This window comes from Phacochoerus africanus, chromosome 15 (assembly GCF_016906955.1).
Source record: "Phacochoerus africanus isolate WHEZ1 chromosome 15, ROS_Pafr_v1, whole genome shotgun sequence".
Taxonomy (NCBI): domain Eukaryota; kingdom Metazoa; phylum Chordata; class Mammalia; order Artiodactyla; family Suidae; genus Phacochoerus; species Phacochoerus africanus.
The window spans coordinates 107,501,718-107,525,996 of NC_062558.1; the positions used below are offsets into that span (position 1 = coordinate 107,501,718).

General features: G+C 43.6%; 1 protein-coding gene across 4 annotated transcripts in view; it reads right to left on the reverse strand.

The window, feature by feature from the left end:
* Nucleotides 1-22,881, reverse strand: part of ALDH18A1 (aldehyde dehydrogenase 18 family member A1) — a 44,919-nt gene extending 22,038 nt beyond the window's left edge. Inside the window, exons 1-9 of one of the 4 annotated variants that reach the window (XM_047760632.1) lie at nucleotides 22,678-22,881; nucleotides 18,833-18,948; nucleotides 12,894-13,108; nucleotides 8,713-8,862; nucleotides 8,495-8,599; nucleotides 5,272-5,430; nucleotides 4,772-4,862; nucleotides 1,127-1,251; nucleotides 234-378 (exon numbers count right to left, since the gene is read on the reverse strand). In XM_047760632.1, the coding sequence (XP_047616588.1) occupies nucleotides 234-378; nucleotides 1,127-1,251; nucleotides 4,772-4,862; nucleotides 5,272-5,430; nucleotides 8,495-8,599; nucleotides 8,713-8,862; nucleotides 12,894-13,108; nucleotides 18,833-18,920 (1,078 nt within the window). In that variant the 5' untranslated portion in view covers nucleotides 18,921-18,948; nucleotides 22,678-22,881. Of the gene's footprint in view, nucleotides 1-233; nucleotides 379-1,126; nucleotides 1,252-4,771; nucleotides 4,863-5,271; nucleotides 5,431-8,494; nucleotides 8,600-8,712; nucleotides 8,863-12,893; nucleotides 13,109-18,832; nucleotides 18,949-22,668 lie in introns of all 4 variants that reach the window. The other 3 variants (XM_047760631.1, XM_047760633.1, XM_047760629.1) reach the window with 3 other exon arrangements.
* Between the last annotated feature and the right edge of the window lie 1,398 nt (nucleotides 22,882-24,279).

The following is a 24,279-nucleotide window of genomic DNA, read 5'->3' on the forward strand; positions in this document are numbered from 1 at the left end:
TTTAGAGAGGACAGGAGGCCTAGTTAGGCAGGTTAGATGAATTTTACAAAAGCAAAGTAGAATCCAGTTTTGCAAGTAGTGTCCAGAACAATAGCATATTTTATATCATCAGCACATTAATAAATTGTGAGTTCTACTCCCAGAAGGAAAGCTCCCTCTTCAGCCCCATCTAGGCCACCACAGAGTCACTAGCTACCATCACAGACCATGGGATTCTATGAAGAACTGCTTACCTGCAGGCTTTACTTCAGAAAAGAAGGTGCCAACCTTCTTTCCCTCCACGATGTCTGTGATGACGTGCCCAGACACCTTTGGGTGGGTCCCATTGGCAATGACCACAGACGTGCCACCTTGCAAAGCCCAGAGGGCTGCTTTCACCTAGGGAGAGATCAGATCCATGGATGAAATTAAGACCTTGGCAAGATCTAGTCACCTGCACTTCAAACATGCCAAAACATAGACAATACAATGGGATATTGAGCAATTTAAGTACCCGCAGGAATATTTTCAACAGCTCAGGAGCTCTGAAGACTTGCTCAGCCTACACACTCTTCCCAGCCCAACTCTGGCATGTGTTGTCTAAAGATGAACCAACCTGTCCTCTGTGTTCCCCATGTTTTCTCTAAGACTCTCTAGTACTGGGACACATGACTTTTGCATTTGACTTATTGTGCCTCAACTTAGTGTCCAGCCTGCTGTTTGATCAGAATCTGACCCTGAGTGTTCTGAGCTTTTGTAAGTGGACTTCATATCCTCATCTCTGCCACTGCTACACATGATGCTGTGCCTGAAGGGCATAACTTCTAAGAACAATTAATGGGAGAGAATTTTTGAAAGATTTCCTCAAGAAATATTTGAGCTCTAATATTAACACTTAGGACTTAAGAAGTATGCAAAATATATAAACCTTGCCCTTGAGGAATTTATAATATGAACATATTCTTTATATATTATTAATAAAAATACAAAGACATGACTAAATGTAGGTACACAACGCACATGAAATCTGTATTTAGATACATGCATCTTTAAGTGTGTATGTGCATCAGCCCTCAAACAATTACAAAAGTAAAAAGGATAAAATTGTAACTGTTAGTTATAGGCAGTAAAGGCACCGGATTCTTACCTTGGCTTCCATGCCACCCATTCCCACTCTGGACTTGGTTCCAAATGTTACAGACTGCTGATCTCCAGGATAAAATATATCAATGAGCTTTGCATCATCTGACCCTGGGGGGCTGTCAAAGAGGCCTAAAAAGTAGATACAAGTTGGTAATGCTGTTTAACAGAAGTGAGTATCCCACATGACAGACCTCCCTGGGGACCTGCCAACCACTCTGTACTTGCCTCATCCAAATATATCCTACTATTCCACCAGCTCCAACCAGAAAAGAAGTCAAGGGATTCGTGGAGTCTGCTCACACTAAAAACAACTCCAGGTGGATGCACCTTACATACTTTTATAACCTTGCCTAATGAACGAATGATTGACAGAATCAGGGCATGGCCATACCCTTGGCACTAAATTTACTGACCCTGCCTGTAGTCTAAAGGGAAGCTGTTCTCCCCTTTGCTATTGCTACTTATAATGCTGAACCTTAAGGAAGCAACTGAAAAAGATGAGTGGCTTTTGCAGAAATAGTGCAGCTGCCATATACTGTTTAATGTGAGGGTTTCCAAGGGCATGAAATATGAAAGAGATTCTCGTGAGCTCTCACAGTACCCTTTGAAACAGTCACATTATACTCCCCGCATTATGGGTAAGGCTTTGTGACTTGTTAGGCCAAGTCAGCAGAAGAGCACATGACTCTTGGCATTCAGTCTGGATTTGTCACCACAAAGCCTATGTTCCCTTTATAACTGAGTAGAATGACGTAAGTGTTACATGAAATGTTACATGTGTATCATTCAAAATTAAAAATTCTCAATTTCACTTTGAAAAAGAGTGGTCTGAGCCTTGGAAGGGGAAGGAGAAAATGGAGTCATATCAGCGTCTAATGGAGACACAGGGAGGAACTGCTGCGGGTCGGGGACTGGCTGAAGGATATTTAGGCAGTGATGTTTTTGATTTCAAGTTACTGCTTTTCCTGTGTTAAAATACACTCCACTGCCCCATTATTCCACATCTTTAACACAACCTTGTCAAGAGCATCCTCTCTAGGAAGGTAACGGAATCAGAGCAGTGAGGACATAGTGTCCAAGGCACAACAAGCAGTGCAAACCACAAGCAGCAATTGCATGGAGGGAGAAGTAACCTTTCACAACCCCTGTTCACCTCAACTCAGAACCCCACAGCTCCCGGGGTTGACAGCTGGGGTGAACTGTGCCATGATATTGTTAGTGTGGGCAAGGTTGGACAATTCTAAGCCAAGCCTTCTCCAGAGACTCAGAGGAGTTCCTAGTATTCTGATATTCTGCCTACTCTTCTTTTTCTTTACAGCAGCATCTGAAACTCACCAAGAGCACATATAAAATCCTGATATTGTTCTGGAGTTCCCACTATGGCAGTGGATTAAGGATCCAGTGTTGCTGCAGCTGTGGCATAGGTCACAGCGGGATTTTGGATTTGATCACTGCCCCAGGAACGTCCATATGCCATGGGTGCAGCAAAAAAATAAAATAAAATCTGATGATGTTCTAAAAATCAATATTCAGTAGATAACTAATCAGAGTTAAGAGCACAAGTCTGCCAATGACCAGTTTTGGTGTCTGAAGCTACCTTATATGGAAGTTCCTAGGAGTCAAATTGGAGCTGCAGCTGCTGGCTTATGCCACAGCCACAGCAAAGGTAGGATCTGAGCCGTGTCTGCAACCTACACCATAACTCACAGTGACTCCAGATCCTTAACCCACTGAGCGGCGCCAGGGATCGAACCTGAATCCTCATGGATACTAGTCGGATTCGTTACTGCTGAGCCACAACAGGAACCCCTATATTGGGTTTTATGTATTGATCTCTCAAACTCATAACTTTTGCTGTGCTAGATAGTACAGGTGAAAGGAAGAGTACATTTTTTAACCAAAAAGATTTAGATTTGAAACCAGCCTCTGCCAAGTACTAGCTATGTGACTCTGAATATACCATTTAACTAATGTGAACTTGATTTTTAATTTCTTCATCTGAATAATGGACTAACCTAGCTACTTTGCAGAGCTGCTTATAAGGACTGAATAAACTGACATTTATAAAAGCATCTAGCACAGTATGTGAACACAGAAGTTTAATAAAAATCTGGTAATTAACTGAAATGTCTTCTTTTCCAGAAAGGCTTATTCTTACCCAAACTTAGCTGTTCCTACACTGAGATTTCAAATTTATCATGAATAAACATGGTACTAAGACTTCTTACAGGTAAAGATACTGACATATAAGTATGATATCTCTGACCTTCCACATGGGCAGAAGACAGATCAATTCATCTGTACCCTCCCCTGCCTCCACCAGGCAGCCCCTGCCCCTCCCCATTGCTGTCAGAGTATAAAACTGGAGAACAAGTCCTGCCACATTAACTCGCCTTGGTTGTGGGCAGGGAACAAAACCGTTTTTCTAACCTCCTGGGAATGTAATGGAGGACTTTGGGGATCCTATAAGTTTGGCTTATTTTAGACACAGCTACCATATTCCTTATGGGTCAGAATGTAAAATGGGAATAGCTCAACAAAGTGAGAAGAGTAAATGCAGAGCCTAGTTGGAGCCAAGAAGGGCCCCTCCACGAGGAAGAGGAAAGCAGAGAGGAATAAGAGGAGCAAAGAACACGGCAGTCATGCAGCCTGCATTTTCTGCAGTGGCTCCAATTAAAATAATCTGCCTCGTGATTTACAATAAAAATGGAAAGTCATCAAGAACACAGTGAGATTATCACTTTACACTCATTAGAATGGCTAAAATCAAAAAGGGAGACATCAAGAGGGAAGTGCTGGAGAAGATGTGGAGAAACTAGAACCCTCATACACCGCCGGGCAAATGTAAAATAGGCAGCTGCTTGGGAGAGCAGTCTGCTTCTTCAAAAGGCTACACATGTGATCCAGCAATTCAACTCCTAAGTACAAGCAAAAGCATGTCCACACCAAAACTTGTGCACGAATGTTCAAAGCAGCATTAGTCATAACAGCTTAAATGTCTATCCGCTGATGAGTGGGTAAATAAAATCTAGTATATCTATATAGAGAAATATTACTTGGCAATAAAAATTATGAAGTACTGATATGTACTATTAATATCAGTGAACCTTGAAAACATTATGTTAAGTGAAAGAAGTCAGTCATGCAGGATCACATATTGTATGATTACATTTATATCAGATGTAATAAGAACAGGCAAATCAATAGTGAAGGTAGATATAGAACTTCCCAAGGGCTAGAGAGTTTCAGGGGACGTGAGCGACTGCAAATGGATATGGGGTTTCTTGTTGGGGTGATTAAAAAAATGTTCTAAATTGTGGTAAGGGTTGACCAATTGTATGAATGTACTAAAAATCAGTGAACTGTACATTTAAATAGATGAACTCTATGTTATGTAAATTATACCTTTATAAAGCTGTTATAAAAAACAAAACTAAAGTCCCTGGAAATAACAACATTTCAGCATTCCAATGACATTTCCCAGACTCCCCCACCTTTACAATCATAGAACCCTTTTTAGACCATATGGTGCAGAAAATAATGGTCTATGGTAAAAAAAAAAAAAAAAAATCAGAAACACTCCAACAAACAGAGAAACTCATATGCTCACACATACAGTTGTGATAAAAAGAAAAGGCATTATTTATACCTTCGACATCTGAAAGAACAATCAAAAGGTCAGTTTTCATTTCCACGGCTAGACGGGCAGCCAGGCTATCATTATCCTTAACACTAATAACCTAAAATGCAATTAGAAGTTGAGAGTCAGAGAGCTATACAGTTCAAAAAGAACTCCACAGAAGTACTCAGCTAGGCTCTGGCAGGCAAAATTAGCGACACAGAGTACATGCATGACAGCTCTTGCAGGCCCCTCTAGTCTTCAAGACACCATGCCTACTGGCAACCCCCCTTCCATTCACTGACACACACAAGCCATGCTCACAGCACCACCTTAAATCACCATTGCACCTCATCTGGTTGAATGAAACCCCCTGACTTCAGAAGAGCTTATGCAGCCGCTGCTCCGGGACGCCAGCTTCTCTCCCATTTCTCCGTCTTGTTTATGCGCAACGTCCAGTGTTAGTACATGCAGCATAGCGTGCCATTAGTGTCTACAGCATGCTCAACCCTCAGGAATACTTTACCCACATTTACCCCCTGGAGATCACTATTGGGCTCTGCTGGGGGGACGACAGCATCATTTGTGTTGACGATGGGGACAATGTTCATTCGGAGGAGCTCATGAAGTGTCCCATTGAGGTTCCGGCGCTTCTGCTCATCGTGGAAATCCAAATTGGTCACCAAAATCTAAATGAATTAAAAAGATTGAAAATGCAGGAGAGAGGATAATGATGAAATTCCCAGGAACAGCATCTAAAGGGTGCTATGAGTAAAGGAGTTAAACTTCAGGCTTCTAGAATACCACATAGATCAGAATGGAATACACATCTTTATGGGCTTTTTGGACTTTTTTTTTTTGGTGTGTGTGTGTTGGGGGCACACCTGCAGCACATGGAAGTTCCCAGGCTAGGGGTCAAATCAGAGTTGCAGCTGCTGGTCTACGCCACAGCCATAGTAATGAGGGATCCTTAACCCACTGAGCAAGGCTAGGGATCGAACCCGCATCCTCATGGATACTAGTCGGGTTCTTAACCCACTAAGTCACAACACGAATCCCAGGAAACATATCTTTGGATATTTATCTAATTCTTTTGTAGGATGGGAAAAAAGTTAAAATCACTTGGAAGATTTATTTTAGGGTGCTAAAGACCTGAAAAAGTACTTTAATCCTCAGAGAGCTACCAAATAACATCCATTTACAAAATTAAGAAAATGGGAGTTCCGGAGTTCCCATCCTGGCGCAGTGGTTACTGAATCTGACTGAGAACTATGAGGTTGTGGGTTCGGTCCCTGCCCTTGCTCAGCGGGTTAACAATCCGGTGTTGCCGTGAGCTGTGGTGTAGGTCGCAGACATGGCTCGGATCCCGCGTTGCTGTGGCTCTGGCGTAGGCCGGTGGCTACAGCTCCGACTGGACCCCTAGCCTGGGAACCTCCATATGCTGAGGGAGCAGCCCAAGAAATAGCAAAAAGACAAAAAAAAAAAAAGAAAAAGAAAGAAAAGAAAATGGGAGTTCCCGTTGTGGTGCAGTGGAAATGAATCTGACTAGGAACCATGAGGTTTCAGGTTCAATCCTTGGCCTTGCTCAGTGGGTTAAGGATCTGGCATTGCTGTGAGCTGTGGTGTAGGTTGCAAATGTGGCTTGGATCCTGCAATGCTATGGCTGTGGCATAGGCCAGCAGCTGTAGCTCTGACTGGATCCATAGCCTGGGAACCTCCATATGCTGCAGGTACGGCCCTAAAAAGTAAAAATAAATAAATCAATAAAAATAAAAAATAAAAATTAAAAAAAATTTAAGAAAATGAATGTATATACTTTAGAGGGGTATTAGGGAGAGTAATCACTGCTATGAATTTCTAAAATATCTTTATATTCCAGTATCTGACTCAAAGTTTGGCCATACACAATAAGTGCTGAAATGTGGTGAGCAAGTGAATGAATGGCTACTCTGCTTGCAAAGTGGATTAAACAAAATGGAATAGGGCTGAGTTGTCCTTATTCTCATAAAAATGTTGGTGGAGTGGGGAAGGTGGAGTGGGGTAGATCACGACTGCCTTTTAGTGCTACAGGAAACAGACCTAGATCAAAGGTGAACATATAAATTCTGGCCCTGGTGGTGAAAGGTCAAACAATAAAAGTAAGCACGTGTGTGTGGAGAGGCAAGCAGGAGATACAAAGGTCCAGTGAAAAGACCTGTTGCTCAAACAGTTTAACAAATAAGAAGCAAGAGACAAGAGACCAGAGAGACAAAAGTATGTGTTAGGAGAAGGGCAATCTCTTAGGATGCAAGTCAATTTCATTTCTCTGAAGAAAAAAATAAACTGTTGTCCTTGTTTAAGTCTTTAATCTGACAAACAACTTAGGGGAGATTTTCAAAAGCCCCTGATAATAGCCTTCAAAACAGGATTACAGAAGAAACTAAGGAACCAGAGGATGAAGTACAAAGGGCAAAAACCTCTTGTAGATCAGATCATGGGGAATGCAAAGGTGTGACAGAGAAGGGGCCCGAGGATGGATGTGTGCTGGAAACTGGAGGCACAGAGTTCTTTCACATCAATATTAGTAAAAAAAAACAAAAAACAAAGCTAATGCACAATATTACTAATGATACTTTCACTAAAACAAACTAAAAACTCAAAAAGAATCATACTTGAGAAAAAAATAAAACGAAAGTATAGCTTCTAGACCTAAGTTTCTTCACCTAGCTCCAGGCACCTAAAAAAAAAAAAAAAAAAAAATTTAAAGACCAAAATTGCCACAGAATTGTGGAGAAAAGAACTGAGAATACAATGACAGAAACTGAGGTTTCCAGTGCATTTGCGTAACAGAAAAAAAAAAAAATCTAAAATTACAGTGAGTGGGGTTTCAGCCACAGGCCAACAGGTGGGCAAGTCCATGCCTGTTTCAGCTCCCTTGCTCAAGGACACTCTGGTACAATACCAGAACACCACTGTGGATAACGACTGTGAAAATGATGGACAAACAGAAGTGATAGGAAACACAAGAGCCAAATCTAATAGGATGTATATATAAAATCATCTGTATATAATAATATCTGTGTAAATAGTAGGATCAGAGGCAGCAAAGGAATTTGAAAATAACTTGGGGAGCTCTATTTTTTTTTTAAAGAAATAATGTAGAAAGAATGTTCTAGAATATTTAGGGGGTAACCACTAAAATTTTTTAAGTTCCGTGAGGACTGGAACATGGCTGATTCGTTCATCAAAGTACCCTCAATGTGTAACGGACTCCTTGGTACACCACAGGTGCTCAACAAACATTTGCTAAACGAATTAAAACCACCACCATTTCCCTTTAATGCTTAGTAGATATCCATTATATGAGACAACATGGTGCAAAGAGAAACAAGCCCCCTGAAGTCACGGAAGCCAATCAAATGAAGACATCTAAAAACCTTTTTATTTTTAGGAGAAGCATCAGTACTTGTAGTAGTCCTAAGAGTTATTAGCATAATAACAAGAGCTAGTACTGTGTACCATACACTGTATCAAATGCTTTTCATATATTTTCTCATTGAACTCTTTCAAAAACTCTCTGTGGTAGGCATTGATAATATCCTCATTTTTCAGATGAGGAAATGGAGCCATAAAAGGTTAGACTTAAAGACTTTCTCTAGATCTCCCAACTAGCAAGTGGTGAAGCTGAGACTGTATCCTGCCAGTCTGGCTCGATTCCTGCTCATAATCACCTTGCTCCACCGGAATCACCCTCTGGGAAGGTCAGCCTCTCACCTGCGCAGCACAGATGCTATACTGGGTAAACATGGCTTCATATAAGGCCATCAGCCCACTCTGTCCAGCAGCTGCACAGGCTCGGGCTTCTAAGACTGGAATTGCCTGTAACACACCAACAGACAAAATGTGGGAGTTTTGGGAAGGAGGTTGGGAGTGAGGGAAGGAGGCTTGAGGGCCCTGTCACAGGGGCTGGGGACTGGGGAATCAGCACTCACCATCTCCTTCAGCTGGTTCTGCCCTGAGTGTAGGGCCTGCCGCACACTCTGAGACAGCAGGATCTCATGGCGTAAGCGTTGCTTGCCAAAGGCTACGGCTCCACTGGTCACCAGCATCATCTCTCGTCCTTGATTCTGCAGCACTGACACCTGACAATGGGGAAGGAAAAGGCCTAAGTCCCTGTAATGTCTCCTTCCTCTCATCACAAGAGATTCAGGAAGGTTGGTCTAATGAGTGGATCCCAAACACTGGTTTACAGATCAACACTGGACTGGCTCTGAAAGAATCATTCAAGTTGTTGGGTAAAAAGAGTCTTACATGCTTCCTCAAATCTGATAAGTAGGTAGCAGATAGAAAAGAAAAGGTTTTGTTTTTGTTTTTTAGTGAGGCGAGTCTGTTTTAGAGAGAAGACAAATGTAGAGAAAGCACAGGCAGGCTCTGAGGGCTGGTTGGGGGGAGGGTAGGTGGAGAGGGAGAGAGACAGAGACAGACAGAAAGAGTAAGAAAGAAAACTAGAAGTTTTTAATAAGGGGATTCTGGCTGTAGCCGCTTTGGCATCCACAGGACTTGCAGGTACCTGGAGGATTCCATAATGCAGAAGCCTACTTGTTTCAGGAAATAAAGCTGGAACACAAGTCTGGAGCCCGCAACTGCAGCATACACTTAGCAGATGACTTCTTGAGTTCTAAGGAATGACCTGGGGGAGATGCAGCTATTTTGGGGGCAGGTCTGATTCTCATGAGTTGCCTCCGGCTAGACCAGGGAGAGATACGGACCCTGTTCTGCTGTCTGCCTAGAACCAGATGTGGTCACTTTGTTTCCCACCTAGGACAGATTCACATGAAAGAATCAAAGATTCAATATTCCTAATCTGTCTGTACCTCCTGGAACCCAGAAACAGCTCTGATACACCATGACCTAAAAAAAAAAAAAAATACCCTTTTATCATAGAAAATGTCATATTTAACCAAAGTGGTAAGAATAAAATTATAAATCCCCACGTACTCATCACCCAGCTTCAACAACCATCTCTCACGGCCATTTCTCATTCTCCAGTATTCCTTTTATAGCGCCCACCACTGTTTTAATACAAATCCCAGGCTCCAGACACATTATTTCACCTGTAAAGATTTCAGAAAGTAATTGCTAAAATGCAAGGTATGTGTATATATCTACAAAACCATTATATCTGAAACATTTCAGTAATTCCCTAATATCAAGTAGCCAGTGTTCACATTGTTCCAATTTTTTTCAACTTGTTCAAACTGAGATACAAATTAAGCCCACATATTGCAATTAGTTGAAATGTCTTTTAATTCACCTTTAATCATTAGTTTCCCCTCCATAATTTTTCCCCTTATAATTTTTTCTTAAAGAAACTAGGTTATTTGTCCTTTGGGGTTTCTCAGCCTTGACTTTCCTGCTTGTGTCCCTGTGGTGTAGTTTAATGCTGTACTCTACTTCCTGTAAAACTGCTGTTTGGAGGCTTGATTTTTTTGTCAGTAATTTTTTAATAGGTCATGGTGTCCATCAAGGGGGACATAAAATAAAAACCTGGCTGCTTTTCTTTTTGTGATAATAGCAACTACATCATGACGATCATCATCAAGACCTATAAAGTACTTATATTCTCATTAATTCAGTTCTTTCTTTTTTTCTTTTTTGGCTGCACCCATGGCACTGCAGTGACAACACTGCATCCTTAATCCTCTACACCACAAGGGAACTCCCACTTCTTTATTTATAGGCTACAATACTTCAGTAAAAGAAAACGTTCATTCATTATTTAGTTACCTTGAGGTACGGTTTGTAGGTGAAAGGCAGCACAAATGTGTCTCTTTCCCTTTGTTTGTTTCCTAAATAATGAGTAGTTTCTCTAGAATTTTTCAAAGATGACCAATATTTTTTAAGTATCATTGTGATTCATGGATTTCAACATATTTCATGTGTTTAAATTCAGTGCAATAATTACTGATGTTCAGATACTCCCATCTTTGGCCACTGGAAGCCATTTTAAGTCAGCTCCTGAATCCACCTAGGGGATCAGATGCCTGGGACAAGAGAGCTGACTCTATATACTAGTACTACTCCGATCTAGAAAACCCTTCCTTGAGGTCCATGGGTAGCCCTAGAAGGAGAGCTGGTGACCTAAGCAAACCATTACCAGGTTCTCCCCAGTTTTCATCAAGTTTCTCTTCTGCTCAAATCTTCAATCTGCCTTGAGATCAAACCCCAATTCCTCCTCCTGGTTTCAAAGCCCTGCCTAATGGAATGATCCACTTTATTTCCCACTCTCCCTGATGAGACCACCACCACTGCTTTCAAGTTTGCCTCCTCCCTGGCTCACCAGCATGCCGTACTCATTTCTGCTTTGGTCTCCTGTCTGGCATCTACTTGGACAGCCACTCGCTCCCCAGAACCACTGGGCTGCACATTCAAGAGGCACCATTCACAGTGTGCACTTAGCAGCATGGAGCATTTCCCCTCTGCTGGTGCAAATCCTACAAGTACCAGGCCCACCTTGAGTCCCAGCTCTCCTACAAAGTCCTAAGAAATGACTTCTCTCATTTGACTTTTCTATCTCTAAACCTGTCAGTCACTGTCATTTGGGCCTCTCATTTGGGTATTACCTGCCTTGAACAATTACCTAATTATTCTGGGAGTCCCAAGAGCAGGGACATATTTGACCTGCAGGGCATAGTTTGCCAACCCCTGACCAAAAAGTCAAAAACCAGAACTCCAGTTATCCTGAAGATAAAGCTAGAGCCTTTCCATTCTAGCTGTAACTCAGCTCAATCTTCCATAACCATATTTTCAGTTTTTAAAAAACCCAGTGTTTCTGAAGAGTTGGTATTAGAAAACTGCTAACCTAAAACTTGATAGAATTTTCCTCATATATTTAAGACTACATGGCCTACAGAGTCTTACATATTTAGTATCTGGCCTTTTACAGGAAAGGTTTGGTAATCCCTGCTCTTGGAAAAGATAAGGGTAGTGGAATTTTTGATGTGATGTTTAAAGTCCAAAACTCCTGTACTGACCCCCCAAGGAGTTTTTTTTTAAACTGATAAACTATCAGTGGCCAGCCTGGTTTGACCACATGGGTAGTGGGGCATAAAATTCCCACTGAAAATTTCTACTTTAAGTCTTTCCAAAGCTAAGATTCCCTGCACAGATCTCTTGGTGATTCAGTCTGGAGACAAAGTGTGGTCCTTGTGTGAGTAAAGATGCTGGGGGACTTGTATGTAGGATGTCTCTCAGACCCCCAAGGCTTGCTTCCTTCTCTCTTGGAGCCTTGAATCCCTTTGCCTTGACATGAAAGCCTGCCATGGACATTCTCTGTGGAGTCCGGGGAACCCTTTTAAATATGTGAACTTGGGAAATTTATGCAATGATAGCTCATTTTTATTTTAAGATTACTGGGCTAACTTAAAAAGATAAAGCCCAGCAAAACAGGAAAAAAAAAAATCTCAATATTTACACAAACCCATCTGGTGACTCAACCCTGACTACATATGAATAACCTGGGGAACTTTAAAAATACAGATGCTGGAGTTTCTGCTATGGCTCAGCAGAAAGAACTCTCACTGGTATCCATGAGGACACAGGTTTGATCTGTGGCCTTGCTCAGTGAGTTAAGGATCCGGTGTTGGCCTGAGCTGTGATGTAGGTCACAGATGCAGCTGGGATCTGGCACTGTTGTGGCTGATGGTGTAGGCTACAGCTCTGATTGGACCCCTAGCCTGGGAACCTCCATATGCCATGGGTGCAGCCCTAAAAAGACAAAAAACAAACAAACAAAACACCAGATGCTTGAGCCCCATATAGCAGAGACACTTAATAAAGGATTGAGTGCGAAGTCCTTAATAAAGGATTTCCAAGTCCCTCGGGCGATTCTAGCGCACAGCCAGGATGAAGAATCACTGACTTATACAGCTCCTTATCATTAAGAAGTCTGGGGGATGAAAGGCATGAAATCAATTCCACTCCTTGACACCCCCTTTGCTTGCCCAGGGATGCCATCTCCCAGTGGCATCTTCATCAGGAAAGCAGTTTTCAGACTGGGTAAATCTATTGCACTCAAATCAAGATTATTTTTTACAAGCTGAGGAACCTGAAATAAGAGCTTGAAAAGCCGACTTTGTTTTAGATCAGCCGAATTTTCCATTTTGGCAATTACCTGCTCAACAATAGATGCCAGGCGCCCCAGTGCCAGGCCACATTCGTCCCCTCGGGTCACCACGGCACTTCCGAGTTTCACCACGATTCTCTTGGCATGCTTCAGCTCACTGCGGTGGGCAAAAGACTTGCCATGTGTACGACTGAGGGGAACAGTGATAAAGGGAATGTTGCTCCAAGAACGAACATGTCTGATGGCCGAAGGCTGGACGTGACCTGCAGCCCCCAGAGTCAAATGCAAGGGAAAAAAAAGAGAAATAACACAATATAATTTCTCAGTAAAAGATGAATGCATAATAGTAAGGAGTTTAGCCACCAAAAAAGAGCTTTATCATTCTTAACTGAGTAAAATCAGTATATAAAAGCCATGTACAGCATGTTTTATTCCAGTATTATGTAGAGTTTATGCCCAGTACACTGGTACACCCAAATACTGCTGGTGGAAAGTTTAAACGAAGCAATCTTTCCTGAAGATGCACTGACAAAATATATCAAAAGCCTTAAAAATGTTCAAATCTTTGATCCAACTATTCCATGTTCAGAAATTTATTCTAAGGAACTAATCAGAGATGGCGACAAAGATTTATCGGAAGGCTATTCATCAGTGTTATTTAAAACAAGGAAAATCAGAAAGAGTAAATGCCCAAGAATTTTTCAATAACATAGGTAAATGCTCATATGTTTCACATACATGTTTAAATTCATAGAAAAAGATAAAGAAAACAAATCCAGTGACTGCTGATCACTTACCAATTTACCTAATCAATTACCAATTACCTACCCCTACCCCTACCCCAAACCCAATTAACCCTTCTAGGAATTTCCTTAAAAAAGAAAAGTGCTTCCTGGGACTAGAACCCACAGCTGCCTAATATCAAGCTGCCATTAGCCACATCCATTTGTGTCAATTCATGGCTATTATTTACTCCTAGACAAATAAAAATCAAGGTTCAGGCCAGAGCTCCCCACAGTTACTCTCTATATAGAACCAATCTGCCTCTTAGAATCACTTCTCATCCTATGTTGTTACCTACTGGTGCTGCCTGGAGCCTTTTTGACTGAAATTACATTAAATGTGAACAAGGAAAAGGTTTAAATTAAAAAAAAAAAATTGTTTCCTTTCATCCATCCTTGGAAAACAGATGAAAAGGCCAAAACTCAAATATCTGATTTTCGACTGTAAGAAAACATGTTAAGAACTGTGACTCAATAAAAAGAGTGTGAAAGGCTGATGATTTCAAAGAGCTACTCTGTCCAGGAAGGGATAAAAGAGATATTCCTTCTTTTAGGAACCCATCTTCCTTCAGGGGAAGAAGAGAGAATAGATGTCTATCTATCTATTTTTTTTTTTTTTTGGTTGCTCCTGGGGCATGTAGAAGTTCCGAGGCCATGGAAAAACCCATACCACAGCAGCAAACTGAGCCACAGCAGTGACAGATCCTTAACCCACTAAGCCACCAGGGAACTCCAAATGTCGATCTTGTTGAGCCATTATTTTTTGGGCTTTTCTGTTACTTGCAATCATAAGTGATAGGGGAAGATGAGTGCACAGGTAGAGGGACAGGTGAGGCCTGGAAAGGAGAGGAGAGGCTGACTGAGGACGTCAGCTTTTTTTTTTTTTCTATTTGTCTTTTTACGGCCACACCTACAGCATATGGAGGTTCCCAGGCTAGGGATCCAATTAGAGTTGGAGCTGCCAGTCTATGCCAGAGCCACAGCAACATGGGATCCAAACTGCGTCTGCGACCTACACCAAAGCTCATGGCAACACTGGATCCTTAACCTGCTGAGCGAGGCCAGGGATTGAACCTGCATCCTCATGGATGCCAGTCAGGTTTGTCAACTGCTGAGCCACGAAGGGAATTCCTGAGGACAGTAGCTTTAACGGGTGGTCTTACTCACAGTAAATGGACTTCTTGGTGGGATTCCCTGATTCTCTGTTCTCTGCAGGACAAAACTTTAGGTTCTTCCCCCCACAAGGCGTTACCTATGTATCACTACAGGCGCTAATAAATACTGAAAGGAATTACAAAATAATCTTTCCAAGCTGCCATTCTATAATTGCACTATCACAGAGTAACTTTTCTTCCACTTGAGTCAACCATTATCACCTCCCTTTATATTTACAGACAGCTTTCTCAGAATTTCTCTACCCAGTGCCTCTATCTCCTGATAACTGACTCCTCTAACTGTAACACAGCATCCATTGTCTCTCTCTCTGCTACAAAAACGGTGGGTAGGAGTTCCCTTGTGGCTCAGAAGGTTAAGGATCTGGCATTGTCACTGCTGTGGCTCTGGTTACAGCTGTGGAATGGGTCTAATCCCTGGCCTGGGACCTTCCCCATGCTGCAGGTACGGCTAAGAAAAAAAAAGAAAGGTGGTAAAGCTGGTAGAGTCCTATTCTCGTGAACCAGAAGATTCACTGTGTGTTCTCTTCCCTCTCTGCCTCCTTCACACACAAATCTGAGAAAGAACATCTTAAACAAAGTCATGAAGGGTCCTTTCTTCCCTCTATTAAATAATCTTTTCTTTAAATGACTGTGTTTCAAGTGTGTTGGAGATACAAGAAAGACGACATGATCTTTTTTCATAACAGGCAGAGAGCTGCTCAGTAAGCCCATCATCTGGGATAGAACTGGAGCTTGGCACCTTTGCTAGACTCGTTCCTGCTGGAGGGGTCCCAGAGACTGAGGGGCTGGGCTGTTCGGTGAAGAGCTCTCTTTCTTCATTAGGTTGATCAATATAGATATGCTGGCTCAGTCTGCAGGGGTATCAGCCTATGCAATGAATATACCTAAGTCTAAGTTTAAAAGTTACACATAATGTTTTTGGCCACGCTGACCTGGTGGAGGGAGGGATGGTAGAGGGAAAGACTTACTCCCCTGGAGTCTGGACCTGTAATCATCACTGGCTGTATGCAGAGTATCATGCATCTCTTTGACAGCTGTCAGGACAAGGCCTGCTGGTCACTTTGCTCTCCTGTGCACTGCAGGGAATGTCCTGGCCTGCAAAAGTACTGACCACGGGTGCGGCAGCCTGAGAGGGCACCTCAGGGACACAGGTGGTGGCAAGCAGGTCAGTCCAGGTGATCAAACCAATTAGAATCGAACAGGCCAGGTGAGCATGAATGAGACTCCTGATCCACGGAAAGGTGGCATGGCCTGATGCCAGGGAGTCAAGGGTTATTCTGGTGGCAGGCAACCAGGTCATATCAGATCAGAGCTGATACAGTTCAAGAAGAGGCCACATCTATGAACAAGGTTTTAAGCAAGTAAAATCTCAGTCACATCCAGTGTGTATCATACCAAGAAGAGTTTTTTGGGGTCCAGGGCTTTTCTGGATTTTCTATTCAACAATACTTTCACCCCCTCAGATTGACCCTACCTCTCTTGAGGGCATTTCTTCTGTTCTGTCGGGTAGTATACTTTTTAGGGTCCATATGAAGGACTGAAAAAGCCTTGATTATTTAGGAAAAATCCAAGGCTTCTGGATGGGTAATCTCGTCCTATCTTCTAAGGAAACTCTAAGTCTCAATGAAAAGGCACCTCCTGTTTATACATGAAGGGATACTCAGGTGTATATGTGTGCATTCGTGTTGGGGGAGGGCTGTTCATATTCCTCAAAAGTGCCACACACACTCCAAAGGAGGAGAAGCCCTTGACCTTTTCAGCATCAGAATCCTTATACTCAGCAATCAATGAGGCCGTGTTCCAGGTCTAAACAGGAAGGGATCCTGACATGGTTTCCATCTCCCCTCCTGGCCTTCCACTGCCCTCTGTTTGAATCTATATGCTTCTCACTCTGCCTGTTTATTTCTTTTCTGCTCTTCTGTTTATCATGGTCAGTGAACATGCGGACTCCAGGCTCCAGAAAAATCTAAATACAAAGATAAAAAAAATCTAGGGACAGGATCAGAAAGTGCCTCATTCACAGAAGGCAAAAAGAAGAAACAGTAATAGCCATGATAAAAATATTGAAGAGAATACTTACTGTATGCTAGGAGCTGTGTTAATTATTCATACAACTTATACAGAGGCAGAGAATATATGAAAGGACAAGTGTAGGCTCTAGAACTAGACCACCTAGGTTGGAATCTCAACCTCTCCACTTACTTGACCAATCTCCTAAGATTGTTGTGGGGGATGATGATATGAGTTAATGCATGAACAGGGATTAGCACAAAATAAACACTCAATACATATTAGCTGGTAAAGCAAAGTGTTAGCTATGGCTATCATCGTCATCACCATTATCTTACTGAATTCTCAGGAATTAAGACTTATGAGTTAGGAATTATTATGAGTTAGTTATTATTAGCCTCATTTTATAAATAAGGAGATTGAGGCACAGAGAAGCCGAATAACTTAACAACATTCCCAGATTGTAAAAATGGCCATAAAACTTGAAGCTTCTACCACCAACACATGGAGTCTATTTTCCCACTCCTTGAGTGGGGGCTGGCCCTATGACTTGCTTTGACCAATATGATGTGGCAGAGACCTAACTCTGTATGAATTCTGAGCTGAGGCCTCAAGAGACCCTGTCACTTCCCGGTCCTGGGAAGCATCATATGAAGAAGCCATGGATAGCCTGCTGAAGAATGAATGAGTATCTGGAACAGAGATGATCTATCATCTCAGCAGATTTTCCCCGGCCCTCAACAATCAACCCTGAGCTGATTCAAGAACTGACATAGGCACAGAACCGCTGAGTAGCTAAGCTCGGTCCAAAATGCCAACCTATGGAATGGTGACCTAAATCCATAGCTGTGGTCATTAAGTAAGTAGCAAAGCTAGTTTTCAAACACAGGGAGCCTACTTCCAGACCCTGAACTTTTAATCTTCACATTTTTCTTGACAAGAATGGGAAAGAGATATTTTTCCAATGATGATAAGCTTGATTAGTTAAATAAGCAAATCCTCTTGCAGTAAGATTGTTGGTAACTTTTATGTATTATCAAGGAGACAGGCAACTTAAAACATCATAAACAACCTTTCAAGAAATGGTGCTGGAACTAGACATCCACAGGCAAAAAAGTGAATCTCAATCTAGTCACCATGCCTAGACAAAAATTAACTCAAAATGGATCATGGACTTCAATGTAAAACTACAAAACTTTTGGGTAAAATCACAGGAGAAAATCTTCAGAATCTAAGGTTATAAAGGAGTTCTTAGACTTGACCTCATATATACAATCATAAAAGGAAAAACTGATAAACTCAACCTCACCAAAGTAAAAAAACAAAAACAAAAAACTTTCCTCTGTGAAAGACCCTGTTAAGAGACTGAAATGACAAACTATGAACTGGGAGAAAATACTTTCAAACCACATAGCTGACCAAGGCCAGCAGCTATAGCTCCAATTTGACCTCTAGTATGCATGAGGATGCAGGTTTGATTCCTGGCCTTGCTCAGTGCAGTAAGGATCTGGCATTGCCGTGAGCTGTGGTGTAGGTCAAAGACTTGGCTTGGATCCCAAGCTGCTATGGCTGTGGCTTAGGCAGGCAGCTATAGCTCTGATTCAGGCCCTAGCTTGGGAACTTCCACATGCCTAGGGTATAGCCCTGGGAAAAAACAAACAAACAAACAAAAAAACCCTGGGAGAATTAAATAAAGGTAACACTTTTTAATGTTGAGTTTTTTAAAAATTTGATGTACAAAAAGCTGTACAAGATTAATGTACACAACTTTATGAGTTTGCAGATAAGTATACACTCGTGAAACCATCACCATAATCTATGCCATAAACCTATCTATCCCCTCTGAAAAGTTCACTTTATTGATAAATACAAATGTAACAGTTCACCAGTAAGGCTGCTTTCTTGCTTACTGCCTTTGTCCAATTCTGTCAAATGACATTTTTTTTCTTCCTCTTCAAAACCTTGTTTGAAATACAGTTTGACCAAGCGTCCCATGTACTTATGTTTCTATGGTACCTACCAGATCTGGAGAGTGTGGTGGATTGGACCCAGGGCAGGAGATGCTGGGTGAAGGACTGGAACCCAGAGCGGCAGACTTGACTCAACATACTGCAAGGTGGTCACTGACCAAGGTAGCTGCAGAATGCATTTTAAAAAAACGAATAATCAAAAATACAAGACAATTCATTTTATTTCTGTCCACCTCCCCACACTCAGAGTAAAAACCTGACCCTCCCGCTCAAACTCCTCTACATTTGGGGAACTCCCACCTCTTCTATTTAGAGAAAGAACAAATGGCTCCTTCTCAAGCTCCAACTCTACCCTTCCTTTTCTAGAACCATCTTAGGTTTTACATAAGCAAATGGCAATTAAGAATTAAAAATACCCTGAGTGAAAAAATCTTGAAGCTATAATGTTTATGAGTTGATGGGAGTTCCCGTCATGGTGCAGTGGTTAACGAATCCGACTAGGAACCATGAGGTTGTGGGTTCGGTCCCTGCCCTTGCTCAGCGGGTTAACAATCCGGCGTTGCCGTGAGCTGTGGTGTAGGTTGCAGACGCGGCTCGGATCCTGCGTTGCAGTGGCTCTGGCGTAGGCCGGCAACTACAGCTCCGATTGGACCCCTAGCCTGGGAACCTCCATATGCCGAGGGAGCGGCCCAAGAAATGGTAAAAAGACAATAAATAAATAAATAAATAAATAAATAAATACAAATAATGTTTATGAGTTGATATTAAATCCTCACTATAATTCCAAAACCATCAGGGTGTCTCCAACAGATCAAAAAACAGATTTGACATCCAATAAGCAGCTACCTCCACCTTCCTGCTATCACCTCCCAACAGAACTATGAAAACCACATATTTGAAATGCCCCCTTGATCCCTGCTGACACAAGAGGAGGGAAGAAAAGTCAGAGGCTGCTGCTTTGTCTTTCTTCCTGCTGAAAACAGGAATCCAAAGCACACTCTTGCATCCCTGGGAGGGATGGCAATGCCTGCAAATGGCTGGCACCTGAAATGTCCAAGGGCACATCTCCTGGAGGATGAGTACATGGCTAGTGATCTCAGGGCTGAGAACACAGTAGTTGTGAGAATTTTCCCACCGCAGGTCAAACTGCAGGTTTTAGACAAAGAAATATTTACTTCACAAAAAGTTAGGGAGCTTCTCCCCCCCCACACACAGAATATGCCATTCATTATTGCAGCTCTTAAAATACTACAGTAACATGGTTGTGCAAGATAAGGAAAATACTGTGCCTTCTTTGCTTGTGGGCCTCCTTTTAACTTCTGCTCTATGGCGTGGCAGATAGAGTGTAACCCTCTTAAACTTGCCTCTGTGTGTCTAAACTTGCATCAAAGTACTAGCATTTTGCTCTATAGTGAAGAGAAACAAGGAATGGCATGTATTGCTCTTCAATTTGTACTGTGCAAAGGTACAGAAAGGAGAGAGAAGAGACTGGCAGGATACATCTGTTGTAAAGTTATGGCACCTAATAAGCAATAGAAAGTGTTAAGTGCTGTCTTTAACTTCAGTGTTTGCGAGTATAGAAGGTCTCAAGAGAAAATTACTTGCATAACACTGAAGCATGATATAACTCCATGATGGATGTTTGCTGCTTATACAAATTCCTTGGGTAATTGTTGCTAAACAATTATTTACATGTGAATTTTCCAAAATACCCACTGAAAAGCCCAAAGGGTAAAATAATCAAATAATGACACTAAAATTCTATCTCCACAAATTTTCCCCAGCAACTCTTGCATTCAAAGCTGGATATAATTCTACAAGTTAGTTTTTGACTGGTTTACGTGCTACGGTTGATTTTCCCAACTGGATTATAAACCTCCCACTGACAGCACAGTAAACAGAATGGGGAACAAGGACTTCAAAGTTGGAGAGATTTTGGTCAAGCTTTGCACTTGCTGGCTGTGTGCTGTTTGGAGGGTTACTCAATCTTTCTAAGCCTCAATTTTCTCATTTGTAAACCGGGGACAATAAGAATAAGGATCTCGGAGTTCCCGTTGTGGCGCAGTGGTTAACAAATCCGACTAGGAACCATGGGGTTGCGGGTTCAGTCCCTGCCCTTGCTCAGTGGGTTAACGATCCGGCGTTGCCGTGAGCTGTGGTGTAGGTTGCAGACGCGGCTCGGATCCCGCATTGCTGTGGCTCTGGCGTAGGCCAGTGGCTGCGGCTCCAATTCGACCCCTAGCCTGGGAACCTCCATATGCCGCAGGAGCGGCCCAAAGAAATAGCAAAAAGACAAAAAAAAAAAAGAATAAGGATCTCAATGAATTACTGTGAGTCAATGTATGGAATGTCTGGGTACAACAGATGCTCAATAAACATCAGTTCTCCTCCTCTGTCTTTTAAGCACCAATAATATCTTTTTTTTTTTTTGTCTTTTTGCCTTTTCTAGGGCCGCTCCCGCGGCATATGGAGATTCCCAGGCTAGGGGTCTAATCCGAGCCGTGGCCACTGGTCTAGCCAGAGCCACAGCGATGCGGGATGCTAGCCACATCTGCAACTTACACCGCAGGTCACGGCAACGCCGGATCCTCGACCCGCTGAGCAAGGGCAGGGAGGGAACTCGCGACCTCATGGTTCCTAGTCGGATTCGTTAACCACTGCGCCACGACAGGAACGCCGAGCACCAATAATATCTTACAACCACTTCTTCACTTCTTTCAGGGCCTGTCACAAAGAATTTCACATCTTCTAATGGACAAATAATAACCACAAAATATACTTATTGACTGTTTACCCCTCTCTTATCTATGAATAACTGCAAGCTCTGAATGTTTAAGGTCAGTAAGTTATTAGGCAGAAGACTCATCTGGAAACCAAGCCTTCTGACCTCTTCTCTTCGCCTCTGACTGACCCCTCCCTCACTGTAAAAGACAGTTCACCCTGCCAGTTTATTACACCCTCAAAAAGTAGACAGCTTATTCCAGGGAGCAAAGGGTATGTGTGTCTCTGTGTGTGTATAGCCTCCATGTCAACAATTGAAAAGTTTCCATGTTTTGACTCTGGACATTTCTCAAGAACTTCTTTACAGGTTCTGAACAGAAAGCCTTTATCTTACTGACCTGGACAGAGAAGTGAACTTTAGTCCCAACAAACGTCGCTCAGAAGCACAGGATTGTTATGGTTCACCACTTAAAGACAAAGACCCAATGATAAACCTCAGGGCCTCCAGAGCAGGGGATGCTGATGGGGGATGGAATCTGGGTCCACCCTGATGGGCCAGGGAGGCACTTTCACAGACTATAAGCCACACTGCAAAAGGAGGTCGTGAGCAAGCTCTCTGGCTGCAGGGGGCTGGGTCTAAAGAGGGGATCTTGGTAAGCTCAGGCAGGCTGCAGAGGGTGCACATACAAGCCCCTGAGCGTAGGCGTGGGGGAGACTCTCACACGCAGTGAAACACCACCACCGACGCAGGTGCACTGGGAGCTGGTTCCAGACTCCCGGTCAAGAAGAGGTCCGCTGAGTCTTCAAGCCTCTACATGGATCAGTTACCGCATTGGGGTGTATCCCAGGGTGGCCTGCGAGTTCGGGCACCCGCAGCACCCGCCAGCCCTAGGCCTCCCGCGCTAGCATATGGCGGTGCAGCGGCGCCCTGGGAGGCCCAAGCCCGCCGCCATCCCTCAGCGCGCGCCCACACTCACTCGCAAGCCGGACCCCAGACCACCTTCCTCCTGTTTGGGCCGCGCGTCCCGCAGCTGCCTCGGTCGCCCGCGAACCGGCGCGCCCACCCTCCCTCTCCTCAGCCCCGGCGCCGCCTCAGCCACTGCGAAGGCGCCGCCGTTTCGTTATCCCCGCCACTGTCCCCGCCATCCTCGCCGCCCGCCGGTACCTGCCTCACCGCCTCCGCCCGGCGCCGCCGCCGCCCGGCCTACACTCCACGCCTGCCAACTCCGGCTCCGGCTCACTCTCCTTTTTCTTGCGTCAACGTCCCGCAAGATGACGTTACGTCAACAGCGTTGGAGTAAAGCCACGCCGCGGGGCCTCCGCTGTTGACGCAGAGCAAGGGGCCGGCCCGGAGTTGCGCTGCGGCAATGGCGTACGCGCCTTCCAAGAATCTTGCTCACTCTCCACGTGGCGAGCCCCGCCCGCCGAGGCCCGGGCAGACGCCGGGAGGCGGGGCTGGAGCGCTATAGGTGGTTGTCCACGTCCCAGGAGCAGAGGCGAACAGGGGCCCAAGAGAGGGGCCAAGGAGAATGTCCGAGACCGCTCACTGGGCCTTCCAGGGAGGCAGAAAAGATGCCGTAGCTGCTTGTAGATCCCACATGATGTGTTTGTCACTACTGATCGTTATATCCCAGGCAACCCTCAGAAATAGGTTGGATCAATTTATACATATTTGAGAATCCCACACTCCTGGCATATTACTGCTATCAAATGGGAATATTTTGGCATTACTATAAAATGGTTTATTCCCTAGTGGCCTGGAGGTTTCCTCAAGGGTCCCAGCCCAACTCCCTTTCAGCAAGGGCATTGGTGAGAAGACTGTATTTTAAAAGTTACATTGGAGTTCCCATCATGGTGCAGTGGAAACGAATCTGACTAGGAACCATGAGGTTGAGGGTTCAATCACTGGCCCCGCTCGGTGGGTTAAGGATCCAGCCTTGCTGTGACCTGTGGTGTAGGTCGAAGATGTGGCTCAGCTCTGTGTTGCTGTAGTTCTGGCATAGGCCAGCAGCTGTAGCTCCCATTTGACCCCTAGCCTGAGAACCTCCCTATGCCATGGGTGTGGCCCTAAAAGGAAAAAAAAAAAAAAGGTTATATTGAATTCCTGACAATTAGAACCATTCCAAAGGTGAATGCAGATCCACCCTTAAAATTAGAGCTCAGACTCTCTCCCTCTTTTCTACTTGCTATGTTTTCCTCAAAGGGCATCTTCGTTCTTGCATAGACACAGATGTAGTGCTGGGTACACTGGACATGTGAGGGGCTGGAGTAGGCAGAGCACTTTGGTCGAGGTTGGTGATGAGGAGGACACATTGCCTCTTGTGTAGTTGTCCCTGAGAACATTGCTGAGCCTATTTATTCATTCTCTCGTTCGTTAAAAGTTGGCTGCTCTATGTATCAGGCTTTCCCTAGGTTTGGAGGAAGACATGTCACCTCTCTAAAGAGACTTTAGGGAAAGACAGATATGTGAGCAAACAGTTGTGTGATTAGTGTTAGAGGGGGGGTGCTCAGGGAGTCAGGCAAGACTTTAAACAGAGTAGACATTTGAATTATGCTTTCAAGGACAAGACGTAAGTAGTTCGGAGTTCCAGTCGTGGCTCAGGGGAAATGAATCTGACTAGTATCCGTGAGGTTGCAAGTTTGATCCTTGGCCTTGGTCAGTGGGTTAAGGATCCAGCATTGCCGTGAGCTGTAGTGTAGGTTGGAGACAGCTTGGCTCCTGAATTGCTGTAACTGAGGTGTAGGCTGTCAGCTACAGCTCCGATTCAACCCCTAG